Source organism: Topomyia yanbarensis, chromosome 2 (genome assembly GCF_030247195.1).
Source record: "Topomyia yanbarensis strain Yona2022 chromosome 2, ASM3024719v1, whole genome shotgun sequence".
In the NCBI taxonomy this organism is placed as follows: Eukaryota; Metazoa; Arthropoda; class Insecta; order Diptera; family Culicidae; genus Topomyia; species Topomyia yanbarensis.
Window position 1 is genome coordinate 400,897,340 of NC_080671.1, and position 24,816 is coordinate 400,922,155.

The 24,816-nt window shown below is 38.7% G+C and overlaps 1 protein-coding gene across 5 annotated transcripts in view; it reads right to left on the bottom strand.

Moving 5' to 3' along the window:
• The window catches only part of LOC131684928 (long-chain-fatty-acid--CoA ligase 4), a 104,079-nt gene that overhangs the window by 11,271 nt on the left and 67,992 nt on the right, over positions 1 to 24,816 (bottom strand). For all 5 annotated transcript variants that reach the window (XM_058968203.1, XM_058968204.1, XM_058968205.1 and 2 more), the window contains 7 exons: positions 20,678 to 20,813; positions 1,692 to 2,337; positions 1,293 to 1,627; positions 1,095 to 1,234; positions 864 to 1,036; positions 534 to 797; positions 191 to 466 (listed from right to left, as the gene is read on the bottom strand). In XM_058968203.1, coding sequence (XP_058824186.1) covers positions 191 to 466; positions 534 to 797; positions 864 to 1,036; positions 1,095 to 1,234; positions 1,293 to 1,627; positions 1,692 to 2,337; positions 20,678 to 20,813 — 1,970 coding nt within the window. The remainder of the gene's footprint in view (positions 1 to 190; positions 467 to 533; positions 798 to 863; positions 1,037 to 1,094; positions 1,235 to 1,292; positions 1,628 to 1,691; positions 2,338 to 20,677; positions 20,814 to 24,816) is intronic.

Sequence of the window (24,816 nt, forward strand, 5' to 3'; positions counted from 1 at the left end):
GAGAAAGAAACTTTACATTGGGCAATGTTCCCCTCCGGTTACATTTTTCCTAGTTTTTCGCCAACAATGCTACCCCAAACTGCAATAATTGTTTCGCGGTGCTTTTCCCTTTGGTCTTTTACTGTTATCTGATAGATCAGTCTACTGAAAAACATTCAGTCCGCTCGGTTAAAATCATCCAAACACTTACATTTCTTTCCATGATCGGCCAGCTCTTGCACTACGGCCTTCTCCATCACCGGCGAGCTGCACAGTTGTTCAAACTCCATATCCTTGATGCCCTGCCGTTCGGCAATTTCCTCCAAATGAGTTGGATTTGGCACCACCAACGCCACCGTGTGCTGCTTTGTCGAGTCACCATAAACGCAAATGTTCTCCACCACCGGGCACGTTTTTAGTTCCGCTTCCACCTTGCCAAGCGAAACGTACTCTCCGGCTTGCAGTTTGACCAGGTCCTTCTTGCGATCTGAAAAGGATGAAATATTGTAAAACACTACTAACCTAGTGTTGGTAAAGCCGGACAAAACCCGTACCGATTATCTTTAGCACACCATCATTATGAATTTCACCAATGTCACCCGTTCGGAACCATCGCTGGCCATCCTCCTCGAAGAAATCCTCTTCGGTTTTACCCGGTAGCTTGTAGTAGCCTTTTGACACGGTTGTTCCGCCAACGACGATCTCTCCCTGGGGATATGGTTTATTCGTCACACGATAGTTACCTTCCTCCCAGTTGATCAGTCGTATATCATTACTCGAACTCGGCGCTCCAACCACACTATATTCCATTGCCCATTCTGTTGAAGTTGTAAAAATATTCGTTGAAATATATTCCGATTGGTGTGAAAATGCTAAACACCTACTGTCCGTTACGGTAGCTCCAGCGGTCGTCTCTGTCAGTCCATAGCCCTGGATCATGTCGACACAAAGGCACAGGGAAATCTGCTCGTGAGTATCCGGAGCAAGTGGGGCACCACCGGTCATACAACTGCGAATACGTCCACCGAGTAGCCGGGCAATCTTTTTGAATAGAATTCTACAACCAAAAAATATCACGGTTAGCTACTATTTATAACATGTCAAACGTAACTTACTTGTCCAAAATTGGTGTCTGGAACCCGCGAGCCACCCATTTGGATTTGTACTTGTAGGCAAACTTGAAGAAGGCTTTCTTCATCGGTGTTTCGCCGTTCACTTTCGCGTTGATACCTTTCGAGATGCGATCGAGGATGAGCTAAGAAAGGCAAATTATTACTGATTCTGTTAAAGTTTCCAGTAACCGATAAACTCACCGGTACAGCCGTCATGCAGGTCGGTTTCAGCACCGACGCGTCACCCTTGCAGCCACGCATAATCTTGGAGCTGGAATCGATCAGAGTCAGTGGGGTGGAATATCCAATCGGAACACCGGTCAACAGGCAGACACTCTCGGCTAACAGCTCGAAAACGTGAGCCAGTGGAAGGAATCCGATCAGCACATCGTCCGGATAGATTTTGAAGATGTCGCAAAAGTTCTTCATCGTTCCAATGCAGTTAGCGTGCGATAGAAGGACTCCCTTAGGTGTGCCAGTAGAGCCGGAAGTGTACATGATGATGGCGGTATCGTCGGCGGTGGGTGAACAGCCGGCTAGAAACAATAAGGTTTTTGTTATTACTAATCTAATAGATAGAAAATTCACCCGAATACTCACGCAATTTGCTCTTCTCGCCTATTTCTATCACCTTCGAAAACGGAATGATCTCCACACCTTCCTTGAAACCGGTCGTTTCACTCTTGTGCAGCTGATCCTCCATGAAGATGATCTTCTTCACGTTCGGGGTAACTTTCAGCACTGTCTTAAATTTGGGCAGCAGCTCGTGCGAAGTGATCACCGTCGTCACCTCTGTTTCATTGATACCGTGGGTGATACCATCATCCCCGAGCGTAGCATAGATCGTCACCAGCGGCATATTCTGCTTGAAACAACCGTGAGCCGCAATCAGCCACTCGGCCCGTGTTTCCGCGAAAATGACAATGTTCTCCCTCGGTTTCGCGCCCAGCTCACGCAATCCCCGACCAAAACAGGCCGCCGAATGTTCCGTCTCGATGAAGTTACGCCACATGTAATCACCCATTTGAAACTTTTTGAACACCCGCCCGTTAGGTTGCACCTCGTCCTCCTCGCTGATGATTTTGCGGGTACCGATGCAACGCTTGGTACTGTGCACCTTTGTCACGAAATTGAACATCCGTTCCAGCGTGTCGATGTTGTTCTGCAGCATCTTGATGTGCATCTCGTTGGGTGAGTCCACGCCGCGGTACGTGATCGAGGTGGCATCCTGTTGGATTATTTTGGCCTGGAAGAAAAAGGAGTAGAATCAGTTGGTGGTAATCGTTTGACGTAATGGGTAGGTTCTAATGTAATCATAATGAGTACAGTTTCGAGTAGGTAAATTTGAATAGAATTGATGACGCAGATGAGAAAAATCGATTGACCTAAATTGTGAAACGTATCGCACCTGACCTTCACCTATTATAGTGTGATGTGCTAGTTGCGACTTGCTATCATCCGATGTGACATATCCAAATACATATGCATAGCATGGGAGGAAGCCATTAGAAGCTATTCAATTCACACTCGATGACGATGGGTATTTTGGGGAACTACATTAGACTCTATTTACGTATCATTTCCATACAGCAAAATTTTCGTTAGAATATGTAAAACACTATTTGCTGGAGGCAAGTACCATGTTATGTTCTCGTTTCGAAGGAAAAAAATAAACTCTTCGCACAAAACAGACGGCCTTGGCTTGTTTATAACTGTGGGGCTGCTTGTCGCTATAAGTAACTACATTGTCCAATTTACACCTCTTTCTTAGTAGTAAAGTTTTCCACTAGCCGGTTGGTACTGATAGAGCACAGCAAGGCAACCGAACTACAAGCATCGTATTTAGTTGGCAAGTTTGTAATATTATCACTGTTGAACAAGTGAGATTCAGATATAAATATTTAGAAACATTACCATTTCCCGTTGTGGAAGCATCTTGTGCAGAGTGGAGCGGGCCATTTGGCATAAGGTAATTTGGCATAATAGACATTTCGTATAACGGACATTTGGCATAACGGACATTTGGCACAATTTTGAGAATTGATCATTCTGCAGGTTATTTGGCATAACGAACAAATGGCATAACTTTGACATAATTTTGAAAGTCATTTGGAATAACAGATGAATTTGTAGTTTATCAACGAATCACTCATAAGGTTAAAGTTGCACGAAGTAATAATAATAATTTGTTGTCTTCCATTACCTAATATTGGTTATATTTCAAGTGAATACATTTTATAACTGATTCTGCATCCTTTTAAATATCAGCAATTCTTTTGGCTTTCATTTTTGAAATTTTCGTATTTGTTCATTTTTGTAATTATAAATAGTTTGACTATTACTTACGATGTGGTATAGTGTAGATTTTTATTGATGCAACGCACTAGAACTGCGATCCATCAGGTGTATGTTGTGTTTTGGCTATCATTATCATGCTCGCCAGCGAGTTCTAGCTTTCCATACAGCGTTTCAATAGTTAACCTTATTATCCTTCTTTATATCATAAGCTGTTCTTCCGAATTATATACCGTTTGCTCCAGATGATAGTTAATTTTATCATTTCTGGGCATTGGCAAGTTTTTCAAGTGACGATTTATTTAATGAATTAACATATGAATGGCTGACGTCCAAAAGGGGTAATCCAATATTGTGTCTTATGGGAATTCGAGTTTTCTCGTTCGTTTTCCGAGGTTTTAAAAAAAAATTCAATCGCTTCGCCATCAGTAAATCGGTGAACTCGATATAATACTGTTTATAGTTGGATTGCATTGTACGTTGGCGTTTCGGCCCAAATAGTCGTTGCTGAAGGCGAGTGCCGCTCATATACTTGCTGAATTTTCTATCTAATATATTTTTTTTGCACGAATGTATATTGTTGAGCGTAATTTTTCAAAACTTCTAGCCAACGTGTCATGTCTCTGCATTGAAAGTTGACCGAGTAATATAGGATCAAGAGAAAAACGGTACATTGTGGTCGGAAAATTGAAAAAAAAGTGCAATCAAATATTATCTTTCGTTATAGAGTTATGGTGTCTTCGGAAAAGTTGCTGTATGGCACCTAGCAATTTATTTGGTTGAAGCATACTAGTTCGTAATTCAGTCGCCGCTGTTATCATTTTCTTAATAAAGCTAAATAGAAATGTGGTGTCTTCGAAAAAGATGCAGTTCCTATCATTAGGTACCCCCGGGGCTACCCCCTCAAACTACGAAAATGCTCGTGAATTGAAAGGTAGTTCATGTAATGATTTTATTTGTTCAAGACAATATGGGTTAATGAACTACTATTAAAATCGTGTATTTTAACAATAAAAACAATGTTAATGTGGAAATGCGGATTTTTTTTCCATTTCCTGTAAAAAGTGCAAAATGTGGGTTAGCCCCTTTTGGACATCAGACATTCTTATATTGAATCATCGCTTGTTACTTGGAGTGAAGCCAGTGTAATGCGACGTTTCCGCATAACCGACGACGTCTGCCGGGAGAGGTGGCCGCCGAGCCGAGCCGTCGTCGGAAGCGGCAGCCCCTCGCAAGCAAACCTGTTGTCTACTCGTTTGGCTGGATTCCTCAACTATGGAATTAGTTTATGTTTAGCAGCGACTTGAAGCGATGTCGCGTAGACACATTAGATGAAGGTGTTATTTATGATTTTGTTAAGAAGAATAAACGAATTAATTTTGATCTTTTACCAGTAGTTAGGTACATAGTACATAGTGGGGTACATAGAGTATTACGGCTCAAAATTATGATCACTTCTTAAAATTATGCCAAATGTTCGTTATGTCAAACGTCCGTTATGCCAAATGTCCGGCGTGCCAAATGTATGTCATGCCGAATGACCCTCACTCTACGATAAATTCGAAATTATGCCAAATGATCGTTATCCTGTTATTTATGTCAAATGTCCGTTATGCCAAATGAATTTTAGTCTAATCGATTCTCAAAATAATGCTAAATGACTATTACGCCAAATAACCGTTACGCCAAATGTCTGTTATGCTAAATGACCTTATGTCAAATGACCCAGACCATTGTTACAAGGTGTGTCCTAATTTTGCATTAAGGGGTTACATACTTTTTTGTGCGGAAAATGTCAACAAAGTTTGAATTTACGTAAAGGTATAAAGTTATGATTTCATTACATTAAACTTACAGTATTTTGATAGCACATTTTTCAGTGAAATAAACAAGCATGAGTTTTCAAAAATATATTGATAATTTGCGGGGTTATGGCTTTTTCCCCGAAATCCTTTTTTATTAAGGAGGCTTGCAGTGATCACGATTGAATACCAATAGATCAACTAAAATCCTAAAACAAGAAATTCCATTAGTATATGAGTGTTTCTCGTACCTCAACGATTAGTTGAATCAATAATAATTTTTTTCTGCGTTCGGGAACATTTTTCCTAAAAAAATCGCTGTATTAAGTTCCAAAAATTGTATTAAAAATTATCATCTACAAAACAAAAATTTATGCATAAAAAAGGAATCGTTAAGGTACGAGAAAAATTAATTACGATCAATTGGAAAAATTAAGAATATCGGTTGAGTGATCGTGATCACGGAAAAACCATTTTTTGGAAAAACGACATTTCGGGAAAAACCAAGCGGTGGTCAGCTATTTTCGTCCGCGTCCCTTATCACCAATTTTTATACAGTGATTCATCAGCAACCGCCTTGGTTATGCAACTAATTTTTTCCGATCTTTTTTTTAATGCAAACAATTAAGCAATCTTCATTTTGTTATATTCTGAATTGCACATATTTTGTCGTATGTAATTTTAAATGTACTTTCATTTGATGGCATTGTAAGGGAACACGTATCCGCCGGTTGATGCCAATCGAGCTGACATTTCATTAGATTGAACAAACTAATCTATTTGTTTGTTTAGTGTTTATTTGACCAACTAGGAAACGAATCCACTTGGTCTTCAATACGTGTGGGAAATACGCATGGTCTTGTTTGAGTGAATGACTTTTGAATTATGTATGAAGGTAGAGAATTGACAATTCGCAAGATCAATTCAAATCCAATTACCAATTTGCGGCAGTCATTTCAGCACGAGGAACAAATGTTTTATGGTCATATTTAATGCTTTACTTTTAGTCCATTAACTCATTAGTCAATTGTACTGAGCTAAAAATATGTACGTATTATTTGAAAACGGGGGGTGTTTGATTCGTACATGACGTTAATATGGTTTAGGAACGCAGCATTTATATTTTTCTATTTCGCGTCTTCATTGTAATATCGGAACGTTTACTCGAACGAGGTGGAAAATTTCAAGTTACGGGATCTCAATATGCTTATGATTATACCAATAAGGACCATTTATAAATTCTGCCACGCTATTAGGAGGAAGAGATATGACTAATTGTAACATAAATGGGAGGGGAGCAAGTCATGTGCTTTGACGCAATCGGCCGTTTTACGCACGATTGCGCCATGTATATAGGAAATTCCATAGAACATGAACACATTTGCGAGTAGCGGCAAGAAAGTGCTACTACAAAACGAAGGAAAAACTACAAGAATTTGATTCGTATTAGACCAAGGGGAAAAATAACGTGGTAATATGACAGAGTTAGTATTGGGTAATCTTTGAGTGACATAATTTATGAATGTTCCACCATACCACTTTTAAACTCATTGTTTACGGTCCATTTTACATTGTCGACAACACTCCCGACAGCCGGCTGTCGGGAGTTCAAGTTGTTTTCGATGAAACAATCTCGATAAACGATTAGCCAGAGTGTAAACGCCCAGAAGATTTACGTATCCTACAGTCAATAAACTATTCAAACATGCACGAAAATATATTCTCAGTCGCATCGCTAGCTTGAAGCGAATCCTGACTAACAACCCACCTACTACCCAATCCGTGGTACTTATAGTAGTGTCACTGAGTCGGGGCCTTCCGTTAAGTAAGTACCACATCAACACTTCCTTTCTCATCTAAAGTTACGGTAAAGATGGTCGTGGCCCGCAATGGTGGCTCTCAGGCGAAAATCTCGCTTGGACTGGATCAATTGTTATTCGCAAACAATGCTCCTCAAGTAGTCTGGCTGGAAATGAGAGTCTGCAATCTACGAAGTATACCGTGCTTACGCTACGCAACGCAAACGACATTTCGGGAAAAACCAGTTTAAATTTCAAGTTACCATTGCTCTTGGTAGACGAAGCGCGCTTGGAAGCGTTGTAACTTCCGATCTATTTCTTGGATCTCTATAAAAAATTGGGAAAATATTCTCAAGGAGTTGTTCTTTCAGATAAAGTAATTGAAACATTTCGAGTTTTTGAAAAATAAAAAGGTATGTAACCCCTTAAGTAGTTGGACAATAGCCGATTCGCTACACGGCCAAAATGAATTTTTTTTTCACTTAGTTCGACAGATTCGAAATCGATATTAGTAATCGCATGTCGAACTCAAGTCGAAGAACATTTCAAATCCTATCTATCTTCTATGGGTGCCCGGTTATTCCGGTATTATTGGAAATGTATGGACGACCGAATTGACTAGAACGGGCGCTACGACTGACTGCGTTGCACAGAGGAGTAACTGGGGTCAATTCCTGGCCAAAATTATTTGTTGTTGCTATTGCTTTTATTATGCCTTAATATGAACAAAAAATAGACAATAAAAAGTTTTTTCAATAATTTGGCATCTATCCACCTACCAGTGCAGAGGTCAATTTTCTAAATCCTTTCGAATACTAGTAATTTCGAGGTGATCTTTGTGAATACATTCGTTTTTCCAGTTGCACAAATCAGTGAAAATGGGGAAGAAAAGGGACGCTTGAGCATATTTTCATTGAGATACATTTTGAAAAACATAGTATTTGGCTCTACAGCATTTCGGTGCACCTCAAATTACTAAAAATTTCAATATTTTCAAATCACCTGGAATTTGTGGATCGGACAAGATCGGGAGAGTTCTTATGTTTTTCGGATAGCTGGAATCTGGTTTTGTAATACTGCTTCAGCAACTTTGCCGGATCTCGCCGTATAATGTAACTTTTTTATCATACAAGTTTGGAAGAAAATTTAAAAAAACGTATTTTTAAAGTTAGTGCAATGCACAGCAACAGTAATGCTTTCAGTTTGTTTTAGGCTGAAGTTATACAAATGGTTGTGTTCAACTACGTTTGCAATAATATTGTCTTACTTATTACAGTCATCATTACTAGAAAGCGATATTGCTGGATATATAATTAAAATGCTTAATAAACCCCTTAAAATATTACCATTTTACATCCATGCAAAAAATCTTTAACCATTTTTGACATACTCCTAATTTTGCCCCGTTATTCAGCAGGCTTTTAGGTATGTAAAAAAATATAACGAAATAGAAAATCAAAAAAAAATATTTTGGTTATTGGCCAGGAATTTGTTCTAGTTACTCCTCTGTGCGTTGGTCCAGTTCTACCACAGTCAGCTTGCAAACTTGCGTCCAAACCAAAACTGCTGCTGGATGTGAGTCCGAAAATGTCAAATAATTTGCTGACTGGACATTGCAAACTCAATTATCAAATGGCTACTATTCAGCGTACTGAGTATTTTTCGTGTGATCTTTGCGAATCCGATTACGGATGTTTGGTTCTCCATAGATAGATGAACAGTGAGCTGAAACTCAAGGATATGCTATTGTTCCTGACCCAGTGTGGTAAAGAAGCCGTATTTGAAAGAAAAGGGGATTTTGATATATCCGCCGATATATCTGTTTTACCCTTGGGATTGAAGAATACTGTCCATGCTCTCAGTGTCGTTATTTTCGTTACCATTTCCCAAATTCTTTCCATTAGGAATTAATGAAAAGACAAATCACGGCTAGACACAAAACTCAAATTAACGTGGGGAACGTGCCATTTCAGCCAGTCGTTACTGATTCCTGATGCAATGGATTCGAATTTGTCGGTCCACGGAACTGGTGGCGAAATTCAAAGTTGGCGAGGTGCAGGAGCTACGAAAGCTGAAGATACGCTCAGAGCATATACAACCAGATATATCTAATGATCAATTTCAACCCAAAAGGGGATATAGCATCAAGTCGTGGAATTATTATGAATGATAAGAATTGCATATTTTGGTTGCGTCGGGATACAACTCCGCATGAAAGCAGCACATCCAGCATACTTTGCACTCAAGACAGAAGCGAATGTTTAGATGAAAGAGAAAGTAGTGCCCCGGACTCGTATGCGGAATCATCGTGGCGAACCATCAGTTTAGAAATAAATAAAATTCAATTCTGCCACAACCTACATGATGAACTTCCACCTACGGGAGACGTCGGGGGAAAATGACCTCGGAATGTACCGCTAAGTCTCTGTCATTCTGAAATGGGTGATTAGAAATCGATAGAGCTAACATATACTACATCCGGAGATTAAGCTGTTTGTACCGGATTGTGAACCCAAATAATGACAAGATTGTTTTAAAAAAATCATTTTTCTTATACATATTTTTTATTCGGGGAAATCAAACAGACATTCTAACTCGACTGTTTTATTTGAGCTGGAATTCCGCAAGAACCCAGTTAGAATTCCGGATGAGTTTGACTGGGTAATGTCAATATCAGCTCCAGCTCAAATTCTCGCTGCCACTTTGTTTGCAACCAAAGGGAAGAAAATTATTTCAAATTCAGAGGTGTATTCTATAAACAAACTAAGGGTGCCCCTATGGGTAACTTTGTGAGCTTTTCATGGCAAACCTAGAAGAATGTTTAAAGATGAATGATTTGTTGCCAGAACGCTCCACCAGCTGATATTGATGATATTTTTTGCATTTCAAACGGAGAAATTTAACAAAGATATTGGAAGCTATTAACAACATTCATAATAATATCAAGTTCACACACGAACAAGAAAAAGATAACAAATTGCCATTTTTGGATATCCTTGTAGTAAGATAAGGAAAATCCTTGACTTTTGAAATTTATAGAAAACCTACCAATACAGAAAGAGTTATATCAAATACTTCAAACCATTCTAATCAGCATAAAATGGCAGCATTCCATCACATGGATCATAGAATGCTTAGAAGACAGAAAACCCTGACCGAACTAATATCTGGAGTTAAATCTTTATAGCACAAGATCAGCTTTTAAAAATTGTAAAAAAATTCGATTGTGTTTGGTAAAAACACCCGGACCGGTGAAGAAAAATCATTCTAGTTATATTTTGCCAATATTGTAACTTTCCTAAAGTACAAATGAAGTGAATTTTATACATGGACTTAGATGCGTTTTTGCAACGGTTTTTCGAATGGCAGTGTATTCATTCATAAATAGGCTTTGTAGTATGTATCTGTTAGCAGAATCAAAATAGGATCGGTTGAGTGGAAATGAATCACGCGAAAAGGAAATGAATCAATGAATTTGTCGAAAGTAAATAATAAACTTTCGTTGTGCTTTTCATCGATCCGCGTAAATTTGTTGCTAAGAACATTTTCGTCTTTGCGCAACGAAAGCACAGATTGCTATCATGCAGGTTACGCATGCAACCGTTAACAAACAGGGATGCCACATTGAAATCTGTGTTTCGGTCAAAAATATATTTTTATCATCTGTGATAACTAAAACAGGGAAAAAATCTTTGAAAATCTGAAAAAAAATTCCGAAAAATTACAATATTTACAAAAATCTGCGAAATTTTCATCAAAATGCCAAAAAACTGCCATCTGTTATCAAAAATTGTGAAAAAATCTTCGACGTTACAGAAAAAGTATTCAAAGGATATTGAAATCATTTCATTTGATAAAAAGCTGTCGAATGTAAAATAAATATGATAAAAACCAAAATTGGCATTCATGTCTGTCACTGATGTTAAATTCGGCATGTAGAATATAAGGTCTTTTGAGGTTAAATTTTAATTTTATTCTGAATATTGTGTTACATCATAGTAATTGAACTTCTTGCAGATAGTTCACTGCAATAAGTGAGGATCAGGACAAAATGGCTCAATCGGAACAGCTGTTTAAACATAAAATGTCGTAGGGGGTAAAATGAACAGAATGTACCGCTAACTTCAAGTTACTATATCTTCACTGCTCTCCGATAGATCCTAAAAGTTCAAACACCCATGGATAATCCCAAGTTTGTAGATATGTTTCGATGCCACAGGATTGTAAATTGGTTAATATTACGTCATGAAAATTCAATTTTTCCGTGACAAGTTTTTTTGCCTACAAAATGCCCTGTGTGTATGCAAAGCTCATGATCCGATGGGATATCAGCATTGATCGGAAAATGCTTTCCAACGCTGCGCATTGCATACAAACAGGACATTTGGAGGTCACCAGAAGCTGTTAATTTTACCACCGCCACATGTTCATTTTACCCACACACTATAAACATGTCTCATTTTTGGATATGTTTTGAAATCAAGAATCATGTTTGAAAAAATGTGTTTATGGCGAAGTATTTTTACCAGATATGTACAAAACATATCTAGCAAGGAACATATAAGGTGATTATACTATCTCATTCACTTATCAGTTAGAAAATAATGAATTTTCATTTTACCGCCAGTTCCCTACCTACCTACCTACCATTCGCCTCAAACATTGAACCCAAGCGCACTATGCAAAATGAGTCAACGCTGATGATGATGGGTAGAGCGAAAGAGAAAACTAGTACCACCACGACCCTATTAGGGACCATTCATAAATTACGTAACGCAAAAATTGCCCAAAATAGACCCCCCCCTCCCCCTATGTAACAAATTGTCACAAATTTTTCCATCCCCCCCTCCCCTGTTACGTAACAAATTCCAAGAAAAAAAAAAATTTTCTTCGGCGAAAACATGTTACGTAACGATCTAGTTAACACCCCCTCCCCCCAATGTAACAACTTGTCACAACTTGCCGTACCCCCTCCCCCCCCTAAAAGCGTTACGTAATTTATGAATGGTCCCTTAACGCATTTCCCCAAAATTTTACGCGGCCTGTCCCGATTGAAAGGAACGGCCGCGCTCCATGGAACGCCGCACTTAGCCCATCTGTCATAAAATCGTGATTTTGCATAGCGAAGGGCTGAATGATAACACATTTTGTTCCAAAAACAGCCCTGCGTTATGCAACACTTTGTGCAGGTTGATTATACCAGTTGCAAGTGGTGCCAAATTCACCACGTTCCGTATAATTCAAAAACTCCTTTTTAAACTACAGAATTGATAAAATTGGTTAAATGAATTAAACTAATTAATCAAATCCTGTTTTAAAAACTGTCCTTGTGTTTAAACCAAAATGGGAGGCTTATTACTACCACTACATTACTTAATTTCAAGCACAAATACATGTGCTAGTTAAACCAAAAATTTACTGGCAACCTTACAGCGGCATTTAGGAAGCAGTTGGAGCGGCGTGTACGCTTCGGTGAATATCTCAATACACTGGCTGTAAACAAAACACACAGCGCAGTGATCTGCTCCGCTTGCCGTTCCACAGGCAACCGAGCGTGTCTGGCCAAATCCGTTGTTTAAATAGTCGATGATGACGTCATTCATAGCAGCGTAGCGCGTTAGGTACACAAATATGTCGTGCCGGACTTGGGAAGCGCTACCTTCTGTGTGTAAATGCACAATATTTAGACTAGGTTGTACATTATTTAAATTTTTAATGCCATGACATCAAAAATCTTTAGGTTTATCTGTTGGAATCTATTCTTAGAATTATTTCGGGACGATATGCACAAAAAATTTGAAAATTTATCGTGAGATGGCTGAATTTTGCCTTTAAAATTGGACCACTTTTCGTTACATACCATTTTGGTAGAAATTGCTAAGTGCACCCCCATATCGAAAACAAAGACGTAGTCCTACGTCAAAATTATACAATCTCTCACAACATTAACCCCTATAACCGAGAATTTAAAAAGGATAGCAGTAGATTTCAACAAAAATACGGCTTATCCACTTGACATAAATTAAAAAAGTTTGGTATGGATCTTGTTTTTAGTAGTAGAAACTACCAACTTAAATCGATATTAGGATCCACTAAAGATCCAATTGAAACATTGGGAAAATCTGGGGTATACAAAATTTCTTGTTTTCATTGTGATAAAATTTATATTCGACAAACTAAGAGAACACTAGATATTCGGTTTAAAGAGCACATCGCTGAAATTACAAAAGCTTCCAAGGAAGCTGTTAAAGATGTACCATTTCACTTCAAATCTAAGGTAGCAGAACATTCCTTTTCAGAGAAACATGATCTGACTACCGAAGATATAAAAATTCAACGTCAAACTTCTAATCCATGGAAATTGGATGTAGCTGAGAGACTAGAAATTTTTAAACAACCCCCTTCGTCTTTACTCAATCGAGATCAAGGTAACGGATATCCCGAGGAAACGAAAAGCCCATAATACCCCCATTCTCATGGGGTTTGACATGGGTGTTTGAAATGGGTTCAACCCATGAAAACACCATCACCATGGTCCGGTTGATCCCATAAAAAATATCATATGTTGGTATATTTATGGGTTGCAGAGACCATATGGTGTCTTGATGGTTGTGAATTTTGGCACGGACCATGTTTAAGGTCTTTTCAAGGGGCTATGTGGTGTTTGAACCCATGAGTATTTGCTCGGGATACATAGCTTTTCCAAACATTACCCGTACGCAAATGATCATCTTCACACACCTAAGTTACCTAATTCTACCTGTCTTTTCGGTACAGAAAGCGGAACAGAGGGTATTTTCTTCATTCTGATACAATACACTGAAGAAGGCTGCAAGTCGTAGCCGAAATACGTATCTGTAACAGTACAGTGCATTTTTGCATTTTGTTCATCATTGTGGAATTAAAACGAAAGACATTGGTAAAAGTGTTTAACCAAAAGGTGGCCAACAGAGTGGCAGCGAAAAGTTGAGATGGGGCTGGTAATATCAATAGGATGCGAGAAACCTGCTTGCAGGAATTCACTTGGAGCAGGTCAGAGTAAATGTATACACTCCGAGAAGATTCGCTCGGCTTTCACTTAGACATCATCCCTTTGATTTGTTGGAACCAGGTTTCCCGCCTCTCGCAGTCTAATGTCAGCTTCAGTTCAAGCTCAATCAGTAGCAGCTCCACCTCAGATTCTTGCCATCACTGCTGTCTAACTCAACGTTTACCTGCTGTTTACTGGGATGCATCGCAGGGTTAAATCATTTACCTTGCTGTCATGTAAAAAAATCCATACCAATCTGTACTTTTTTACAAAAATCTGTAAACTGTACCAAATCTGTACCAAAAATGCTTCAAAAATCTGTACCTTTCTGGATAAATCTGTACTTGTGGCATCACTGCTTGAGAAAATAATTAAAGCAGTTTGAGATACGATTAATCGGACAACACATCAACGGTGATGTGAACCGAAATCAAGTCGGCACTTCGAAATACTTTTTATGAATTTGGTTCTAAATTTCTAGCTCTACTTTCATTTTTCTTTTAAATTCGGGAGAGCGACTAAACGAACGTACAACCAAGTTGTAGTTTTATAATTTTGTCATAAAACTAGTTTGAATTTTCTTTCTTGATAAAATGAATCAAGGTAATAGTCCAAGACTAAAAAACAGAGATAAACATTCAACTTTATATTCAAATAGTGAACGGAAAATACAGTGCGGCTAGACTAAGCTGACCAACTGTACGGAATTTGGGAGGACAGTACGGATTTTTGGTCATGTGTCCGGAAAAAATACTTGTACGGATTTGTCCGGAATTTTCAACCTCAGTGGAAGTGGAAGTACTCCCGGGACAACAAAAAAATCTTCCACAAATGGAAACAGACTAAATAATGTTGCAAACTAGTTTCCCAGGTTTCAAAAATGCAATTAAAAGCAAAAGGAAACCAGTGAACAAGAGTGCTAAAAATCAATTTTTGTGAATTTTTTTATAAGCTTTGGGACTAAGTAAACTTTACGATTTGTTCTAATATAAAAGAAAAAATGAACTTTTATAGGTCCCGCTATCCGCCTCGACTAGTTGTTTAAGCCGTTCTTTCAAGCTTGGTGGTATTTTGAAATTCAGTATCTAGCAGCCGCCAAGTCGTTCTATCGAAGTCGAAACGCAATTTACTCGATTAATTTCCGTAATGAAAAATATAGTGCTCGATGTACACATTTGGTCTAGGGGCAGATCACTTGTGATGCATTTTTAAAAATTAGCTATATTAACTGAATTTCTTTCCATGAAAATACAAATTCTTGATGTATTTTGCGCTGCGTGTAAGACGTCAAAACCCTACAAAACAACTAGCCCTACTTTCAACAAAATGTCGAACAAAGTGGATCAGCGTAGGACGTTTGTTAAACAAACTTTTCTACGAGGGAGTGCAAAGTTGATGCAAAATTGGCAATTAAATGCATTTTTTTTAAATTGATGGTAATTTGTATTCCTAGAGTGATCTGCCCCTAGTATTTGGTTCAACTCAATTTGCCTCCTATGAAGGTATCTGAAAATGATCCGGATTATACATTTTCTACTTTTATTCTTTTTCGGGACCAAATTATATAGCAGGCTCGTTTGTATCATAAACCGTTCATATTTACTGCTGTAAGTTTTCGTGATGAGATTTTTTACTTCCATTTCAGTTGTTGGGGTGATTTTATTTTACGTGGATGCCTCTTTGGGCATAACCGGAAACTATAGTGATATAGGAGAACTCACTCTCTTCTAGGATCTGAACCATACATTGCAAATTAAGTATCAGATTCAGAGTCCGCGCGCGATCATTCAAGAATACACGCAAATATGCGAATAGCCACACGGTTATAAAATCGAATTTATACACGCGAAGTTGCATACACGCTAGCACACGCGACAAACACGTTAACATACAAACGTTTGAGCCCTTCGCGATCATCTATGCATACCTACGCTTACGATCTTGCTAACAGGAACACTCCGGCAGGGATGCATGAAGCACAGCACGAGAGTCTAACACGAGCTCAGAGGCCGCTTTGAACGAATCAAATGCAATTAGAACTGACAACGCTCGTGCTGCGTATCCTTTGTGCTCGAGCTGTAGGATTCGAAGAGCTAGCTCGGTAATCTGGCACGATTTAGCTCAATTAACTAGCACGGTAAGCCTGCCCAATGAGCTAGAACGCAATAGAGTAAGCCATTAAACGAAAGAATAGGACAAAGCACGAAAAAAATATCTTGGTAAATGTGCGACAAGTCTCTGCAATAAAACGATACAACCATTGTTACTCACACTAACGTGTTGTATTTTTTCAACTGTGCTATAGCTGAGCTATAGCTTGGAACAGCGTACTAGCTAGCACCGGGCTAGCAAGAGCTCTCGCTCATCGGTGCTCGTGCTACTTGCTAGCTCAATGAACTTAGCTCTGATACATTATGAGCCAGTGCACAGGATGCAGCACCGTTCTTGTGCATGCATGCACTCCGGTGACTAAGCGAACGTTTTAGCACTTATAAAGTCAGAAACGCAGTCTCAAGAATGAGCCTACATACGCTCGTGTTCTCGTGATCATGAATTAATTATGTCCGGAAGTTCTTCCTCTCGGCCCTAGCAGCCTAGGCCCCATGCCCTCAGCTGGACCAATCAGAAAAAAATCACGCTCATATCTACTAGACAATACGTTCCATGGTGACATGACCGGGAACTCTAATAATAGAGTTGATTGTGATAGAAAACTCACTCTTTTCTAGCATCTGAACCATACACTGAAAATAAGTATCAGATTCACGGTCCGTGTGATCATCCAAGAACACACGCGAATATGTAAATGGACCTGGTTTTAAAATCGAATTTATGGATGCGAAGTGACACGCTAGCACACACGACATGCAAACGTCTACGCGACAAACAAACGCCCACGCAATCGAATACAATAACATACAAACGCCCTAGACGTTCGCGATTGTACACAAAGCCGAACATACAATCGCGATCATCCACGCACAACTACGCCCAATATTTCGCTAACACAAAACGCCCCGAATGATTTAGTGACCCCTACATCACTTCCAATCCGATTCACGCTGTCTCAAGTACACACCAATAAACGCTCATTCTCACGCGATCGTAGAGCCCATACGCCCGCACAACTGAACCGTACACTCGATATCACAATCAGAATCATGGCCTGCTGCAATTGGACTTAAGTAGTAATGAGTAATTCTGATGGGCAGCCTTTCCGTGAACTCAGCTCTACAGCTCCAGTAGGACAACTCTCGAAAAAGAAAACAAAATTTAAAATATCTATGAGAATCGTATTCTGCAATAAAATTATGTTTTTGTCTGTCAGTTAGTATGAAATTACATGTTAAAACATTTACAATAAAAACATTTTTACTACTTACTTCTCCGCGATGCAACCACAATAAATATGTTTCTATTCTCTTCAGACTTTCGTTGTGAAAAAATAAAAGTTTTCAAAAAATGAGTTTTTGTAGTTTTAATTTTTGATAAAAAAAATTAATTTTTTGAAAAATTCGCAACTTTTTATTCTGCGTTTGTTTTATTTGTGTTTTGCTGAACAAAATACAGATCTCGTCGCATTTTTTTTGAAAACGCTGCAAAAACTCTTAGGTCCTTTTAAAGTATTGCGCTTGAATCAAAATGCTTTGATTTGCCTTGCAAAATGCTCACAACCCATGCTAGTGTTGCTTGAGGCACTAAAAACTGGATTCTAACCGCACTGCGCACTTACTATTCTTCTATTAAATTCTTCTCATAGACTGGTTAGTTCGACTGGTCTGTCTATGAAAGTACCATCTCTATCACTTGAAATACATGTGTTTTGACAGCTCGCAGTTTTCAGTAGCAGTTTGATCACTCGCCCTTTGAAAGTGCGGAGTCCAGGTTGGCGGAAAGTGCGCAATAAAACGTCTAATGACGTAACTTTTATTCAAAACGACATATCTACAACCCAGTTAAACTCGTTCCAAAACCAGTTCGGATTTCTGAATGGAGTCAGTATGGATTCCAAATCAAATGCAACAAGCGATTCCGACTCAATCGGTTTCAGAATCGGTTGTTGCATTTGATTTAGAATTCCATTCAGGATTCCGAATCAAATTCCGAATGGTTTGACCGGGAATGAGTGACTCTCTTTGTTTACTTTCTCTTTCGATTTTTACGGCGTCTCTATAGAACTTTTCACTTATTTTACAGTACAGATCGAAAGATGGTGGTTTTGACTAGCATATTATGCAAAAAGTTGAGGGATAAATGTTAAAGCGACCGAATTATTAACAGAAGAGAAAGTAAACAAAGAGAGTCACTCATTGTAGAAGTCGTTTTGAATAAAAGGTCTAGATGTTTCATCTGTAGTGAAGATGGTCTGTCGTGATTTTAAAGATTTTTGAGTGAATCTTGGAAGAATTACTGTATCGTAGAATCTGTCGGGAAGTGTCAATTTGAACAACAATCGCTGTAATACTTTAATTCTTGCCGAAGTGATCGTTTATTGTCGAGATATGTGAAAATGAAAAACAAAAGAGGAACTCTGGTCAAAGAACGTTACTTTTAATCTTTTCGTATTAGTCCGAGTTTTTGGAATATTTACATACAGTTTTCATAGCATAGCCTTGCGAAAGTCACCTCCATCAGATGCCATCATATCAGACATTCAATAATGACAATTTTCGATAGATTGTGCCAGGCAAATAAAATCATTTTGCAGAACAATCTACAACAATTAGTGTTTATGGATAATGGCAAAATCAAGATTCGACTGCACGATATGGCATCTCGAGCTTGCGATACGGTTTTTAAAAGTGTCGCTGTACAGAAAAGTGGAATCGTTACAAAGGACACATGAAAAAAAACTAATTATTCCTAGATATTTCAATGGTGATTACGCGTTAAGATTGTGTTCTTCCTACCTGGTCCGACATTACAAAACACGACAGTATAATTCTATAAACCACGCTTTGCAGTTATCAATGACAGATTCCTACTTCAAAATTCTATGATTCTGCATTCAGATCCTCTAATCAAATTGGATATTTTAATTTAAATTCGAAACCTAATCAGTAATCATTTTGAATTCAATGTTCTAAGCAACATAACTGTTATAATTTCGTAAGTTCATTTCGATCGGACTGTCTAATTTTCTACAGAAACCCATATAATTTCTAAGAACCTTCCTGCATGGCAAAAAATTTCAGTTCATTGTGAACATGACGAATGCTAAACAGAAGATTTTTTTCTGGATTTTTAAAAGCATAATGCGAAGAACGAAACGATGTCTCGGAATGGTCGAACTAGACTTTGATGGTAAACTAAATATATTTTGGTTCCATAAATACTAACTGCAAATCAAATAACAAATGTACATGGAGGAAACCAATCAGTACACTAACACAGAAACTCTGACTTATAATTTCTGTGCTCCATCAATTACATTGAATTCAGAAAATATTTCGATTATAGAGGTTTTAACATTGGGGTCATTTGCTTCTTTTTTCGTGGTAGAAGAATCGCTTTTGAAAAAACTCTAACCCTGTGTGCGGGGTTGGGAATCGAACCAACTTTAGTTTTCTAACTTTTGAGAAGAAATGTGTACGGATTTTTCCTAGCCCACAGTTGGTCAGCTTAGGCTAGACGAATGCCATTCATTGTATATGATAAAGAGCAACCAACTCGAATTCAAATAGCAGACACTAATCATCGACAGATAACTGGACAGAAACGCACGAACTCCACCGATATCATAGTTTCGATTCCTGAGTCTTTCAAGTTGAGCATAGTTGGTCGGTGTTAAGTCAGACCTGACTAAGTGACAAAATATTGATTTCGAGAAAAACGCGTTTAAAGTTTGAATCACAACATCCTCTACGTTTTAATTGGAAACTATTTTTTGGCATAATTCTTGTTTGTGGTTACATATTTCAAATCTGACAAAAGTCGAATATAGCAGAAGAAATGTTTTATCCAGTGTTATCATTATCTCATTTTTCGATCTTTTGCGACTTAGTCCGGTCTGACTTAACACCGACCAGTTGACGCTCACAAAGTCAATCTAAATAGAACAAAAACACGTCCCAAGAAGTGCTGTTTAATATGCAAATGATTTCCTATTCATAAGGCACGAATCACGTACACGTGAATAGTTTTAACGAGATCAAGGACACTAGTGATCTGGTACAGATGAGCGCGGTACGTTTTATTAAAAAATGCAAAAAAGCCAAATCGGGTTTAGTATCGACCCGTATTCGATATTGGATATAGCTTGATATTCTAGACGAACCAAAATTCATCAATTCCCTATCACACGAATTCCGTTGAGCGCGATGCGCAAGCAGTCTCATTTTAATTTATAGCTCAAGCGGCAAGGATTTACAGTTTTACGGGAGGTAGATACGAACAGATGTCAAACAATGAAGTCCCCCCACCGTAATGATAATCAGTTTGAAGTGACAGAACAATACCGGCGTCATGCAGTCGAAGCTTGCCGATGTGGCGTTGCCGGGTCAGATTACCGAAATATGTTATCAGATAATCGGCGATGATATGTCGAAATCCTGATAGCTACACAGCACACCATGTGACCTAGTAGCAAGCACGCTTTGCAAATTCATAATTCCTGACAGTAGCTATAATCTGCGACGGTTTTTCCGCAGCAATACGTACCTTGATCCGTTTGGCAAGGGCTCTCCGCTTCCAGGGTCGCTGCAGGATTAAGTAGATCGGCATAGTGATGATGTCGTAGACCATGGCGATGATCTTGATCGCCCCGATGGCGGTTTGCACCCAGAAGCTTTCCATGCTGGAAGTGGAGGGGGGAAATTAGAATTTAAGATTTGTTCAGATGATTTTGTTTAGTATAGGAAAACATGCCGAAATCAATATGTTAGTGAGGCGAAGAAATATTATTGGATTACTTGCGAGAAAACAAAAACACGTGCAAATGATAGAAACATGCGACACAAAATTCTGAAAAGTATTGTAATCGATAGTAACAAAATATCAGTATGTTTTCTCTACCGAAATTCGTGCACCCTTACTTATGTTTTACAATTTTATAGTGATATGGTTCTATTTTCGCTACGATATCACGGACAAAGTCACAAGCTGACAGCCACAAGATAAAAAGACTTGTAACTTAAATGTCTTATCATAGATTGCTTAGAAATTTTAACACTGTACAAAGGCAGGTAATTCACAAGCTAACAAATAGATTTTCTCCGCGGAATAAGTATTTATTTTTGGAAATTTGTGTATTTTTATCAGTCACAACAAAGTGGTAAAAAAGCAGTCAGCTATTTACTGTACGATACGCTTGTGTGCGTGCCATATGCTATCAATATATTGCTTTTAGTTACACACAGATTTGTTCGCATTTCAGATTCTCCTCATCAGTATCCAAATCCAAAACATGAAAGATATCTGACTTAACTTGTTGGTTTATGCACCATTTTTTTTAAGTTTGGCGTTAAACTAAGTTTAAATATTATTATATGTATTCGTGAACTGGATTTGGAAATTTGGAGTATTGTTCCATGCGCTATTCCATGTAGGAATGAGCTATGTCTATGCGACTTTCACAAAATCATTTTTTTACCCCGAAAAATCGATTTTTTTCATCTACTGTCCTACTGGAGTTTTAGAGATAGGGTCTCGGAAGGGCTCCCTACACTCACTACAATTGCAGATGAGATGAGGAAAGGGCACCCACTAAAATACTGCTTAAGGTTAATTGCAGCAGGCCGTGATTCTAAATGTGATTTTCATTGTACGGTTCAGATATGTACAGGAGTAGGGGCTTCACGATCGCATGTATTATCGCAAAAAGCTCGAGCGTTTGTACGTTCGATCGCGTAGGCGCTTGTATGTCGCCTTTGCATAGCGTGTATGTAACTTTGCGTGTATACATTCGATTTTATAACCGTGTGTTCATTTGCATATTCGCGTGTGTTCTTGGGTGATTTCGCGCGGACCGTGACACATTCATGATACCTTAATTTTCGGTGTACGGTTCAGATGCCAGAAGAGAGTAAGTTCTTCCATATTACTAGAGTTCCCGATCATGTCACCCTGGAACATGTTGGCTAGTGGATAAGAGCGTCATTTCTTACTGAACTGAATGCTTGGGCCTAGGCTGCTAGGACCGAGAGTAGGAACTTCCGGACGTGACCGATTCATGATCGTGCGAACACGGGCATTTATAGGTTCACTCTTAAGACCGCGTTTGTAAATTTTTAAGTGCTAAAACGTTCACTTAGTCGTTGGAGAGTTATCATGTTTACGAGATCGCGGGTGTAGGTGTGTGTGTGTGGATGATCGCAAAGGACTCGAGCGTTTGTATGTTAACGTTTTTGTCCGTTGTGTACATAACTTCGATTTTGTAACCGTGTGGTCATTTGTTTATTCGCGTGTATTCTTAAATGATCGCACGGACCGTGAATCTGATGCTTAATTTTCAGTGTACGGTTCAGATACCAGAAGAGAGTTGTGTAGTGAATATGAGCGTCATTTTTGATTAGTCCAACTGAAGGTATGGACCTAGGCTGCTAAGACCAAAGGAAGAGATTTCCGGAGGTGATGCATTATCGCGCGAACATGGGCGTTTGTAGGTTCCGCCATGAGACAGCGTTCATAAGTTTTTTTTAATGTTAAAACATTCACTTAATTACCGAGGTGCTTTCATGTTTGCGAGACTGCGGGCTTTGGTGTGCGTTGATTATCGCGAAAGTCTTAAGCGTTTGAATGATAACGTGCTGAATACTAAAAGAGAGTGAGATTCCCCACATCACTAGATTTCCTGATCAGGTCGCTATGGAACGTCTTGTCTAGTGGATATGAGCCTCATTTTTTTGAATGGTCCAACTGAAGGCATGGACATATGCTGCTAGGGTCGAGGGTAGGGACATTCGGACGTCACCGATTCATGATCGCACAAACACATGTGTTAGTAGGTACACGGTTGAGACCGCGTTTATGAGTTTATAGGTGCTAAAACGTTCACTTAATCATCATAGGGTTTTCATGTTTGCAAGATCGTGTGCGTAGTTATGCGTAGACGAGGCTCAAGCGTTTGTATGTGAACGTATTTGACGCGTGTACTAGCGCGTACGTAACTTCGCGTGAATATATTCAATTTTATAATCGTGTGGTCATTCGCATATTTGCGTATATTTTGGAATGATCGCGCGGATGGTGAATTTTATACTTAATTTTCAGTGCACGGTTCAAATACTAGAAGGGTTCCCCCATATCACTAGAGTTCCCGGTCATGTCGCCATGGAACGAACGTGGTGTCTAGTGGATATGAACGACATTTCTTGATTGGTCCAACTGAAAACATGAGTCTAGACTGCTAGGACCCAGGGTACGGACTTCCAGATGTGACCGATTCTGGATTGCTGGAGACCGCGTTTGTAAATTTGTAGATGCTAAAACTTTCACTTTATTATCGCGGTGCTTTTTTGTTTGCGAGATCGCGAGCATGAGTATGTGTGGATGATTGCAATTGCATGTTCGCTTTTGTGAACAGGTTTGTGTTATCGCGAAGGCCACGAGCGTTTGTACGTTTGGAACGAGAGAGGTTGTGAGTGTATATGAGAGAATATGCAATTGATTGTGTTAGTGAGGAAGGAAAAATAAAATGCCAAATAAAGATAAAGAATACGCAAAGAGACTAAGTAAAAGCATATAAATTGACCGTATTATTCTTAATATATATATGAGTAGTGGAAGAACAAAGTAATAGAAGTACAACAAAAACAGACTAATGAAGCAAAAGAAAAAAACACATGTAGGATGCAATCAAACTACTTGAACTTGTATAAATGCCAACAAATGATAATTATTTACCGATAACGACAATTGCATTCTATTAGGATTTTGTCATACTATGTTGACCGGGAGTGGATGATTCACGTAAGTCGGTAAATTAATCAAATCTTAATTCATCCCATCCGACCTACCCGAATGAGTAGAATAAAATGCTCGAATTGAACACCGGAAAAAAGTGACTAACGAATCTTAGGAAAGAAAAAATTGCCCACGAGGCAATAAATTACCCGCTATTCTATCATATACGCCAGTTCTGCATCCATCCCCATGACCCAGCTGTAACAAATAGCCAGACGAAAACATTCACACATAGACACACGACTACCATATAACTATTGTACTAATACTAAAAACTTCTACTGTTACAATCCTTTAATGGTTGATCGTTAGTTTGGGCTGGTGCCAAATATAGGAAAAACACAAAGCATAAAAACGCCCATCAGCCCTCTCGGTCTCCTCGATGCACCACTATCGAGGCGTAGTGCAATAACCATTTAAAACTGCTACACGAAATTTCACTTATGCTCGAACATATAAAAGATGTCAATTTTTGCCTTCAATCTGCTGAAGTGTAATAAATAAATCAATCATGAACTAAATGCGTTCTGAAACCTCTGTATGAAACTTTAGTCGGCTTGGATGCGAATAAATGAGAGAGACTTTAAAATTAAATGTAGGTTGCAGTAAATTCTTGCTGAAAGTGGGAATTTGAGATTTAGTGCCACTGCCCGTAAACATTAGCTTCAGATTAGATAATTTTAAGGATGTTTAAATCATTGTCAAATATCAGATTTTCGAATGGTTTTCCCTCCGCAGCGGAATTATCAGCGAAACAAGTTTGTTTTCAAAAATCTCTTTAGCCCTTTTGAAGAATTAATATCGAATTGTTACGTTAGGTCTTTCGTTAGCAGCTAGTTTCATTAAGATCTTTAGGAGATATCACATGACATTCGTGTATATACCTACAGACACAG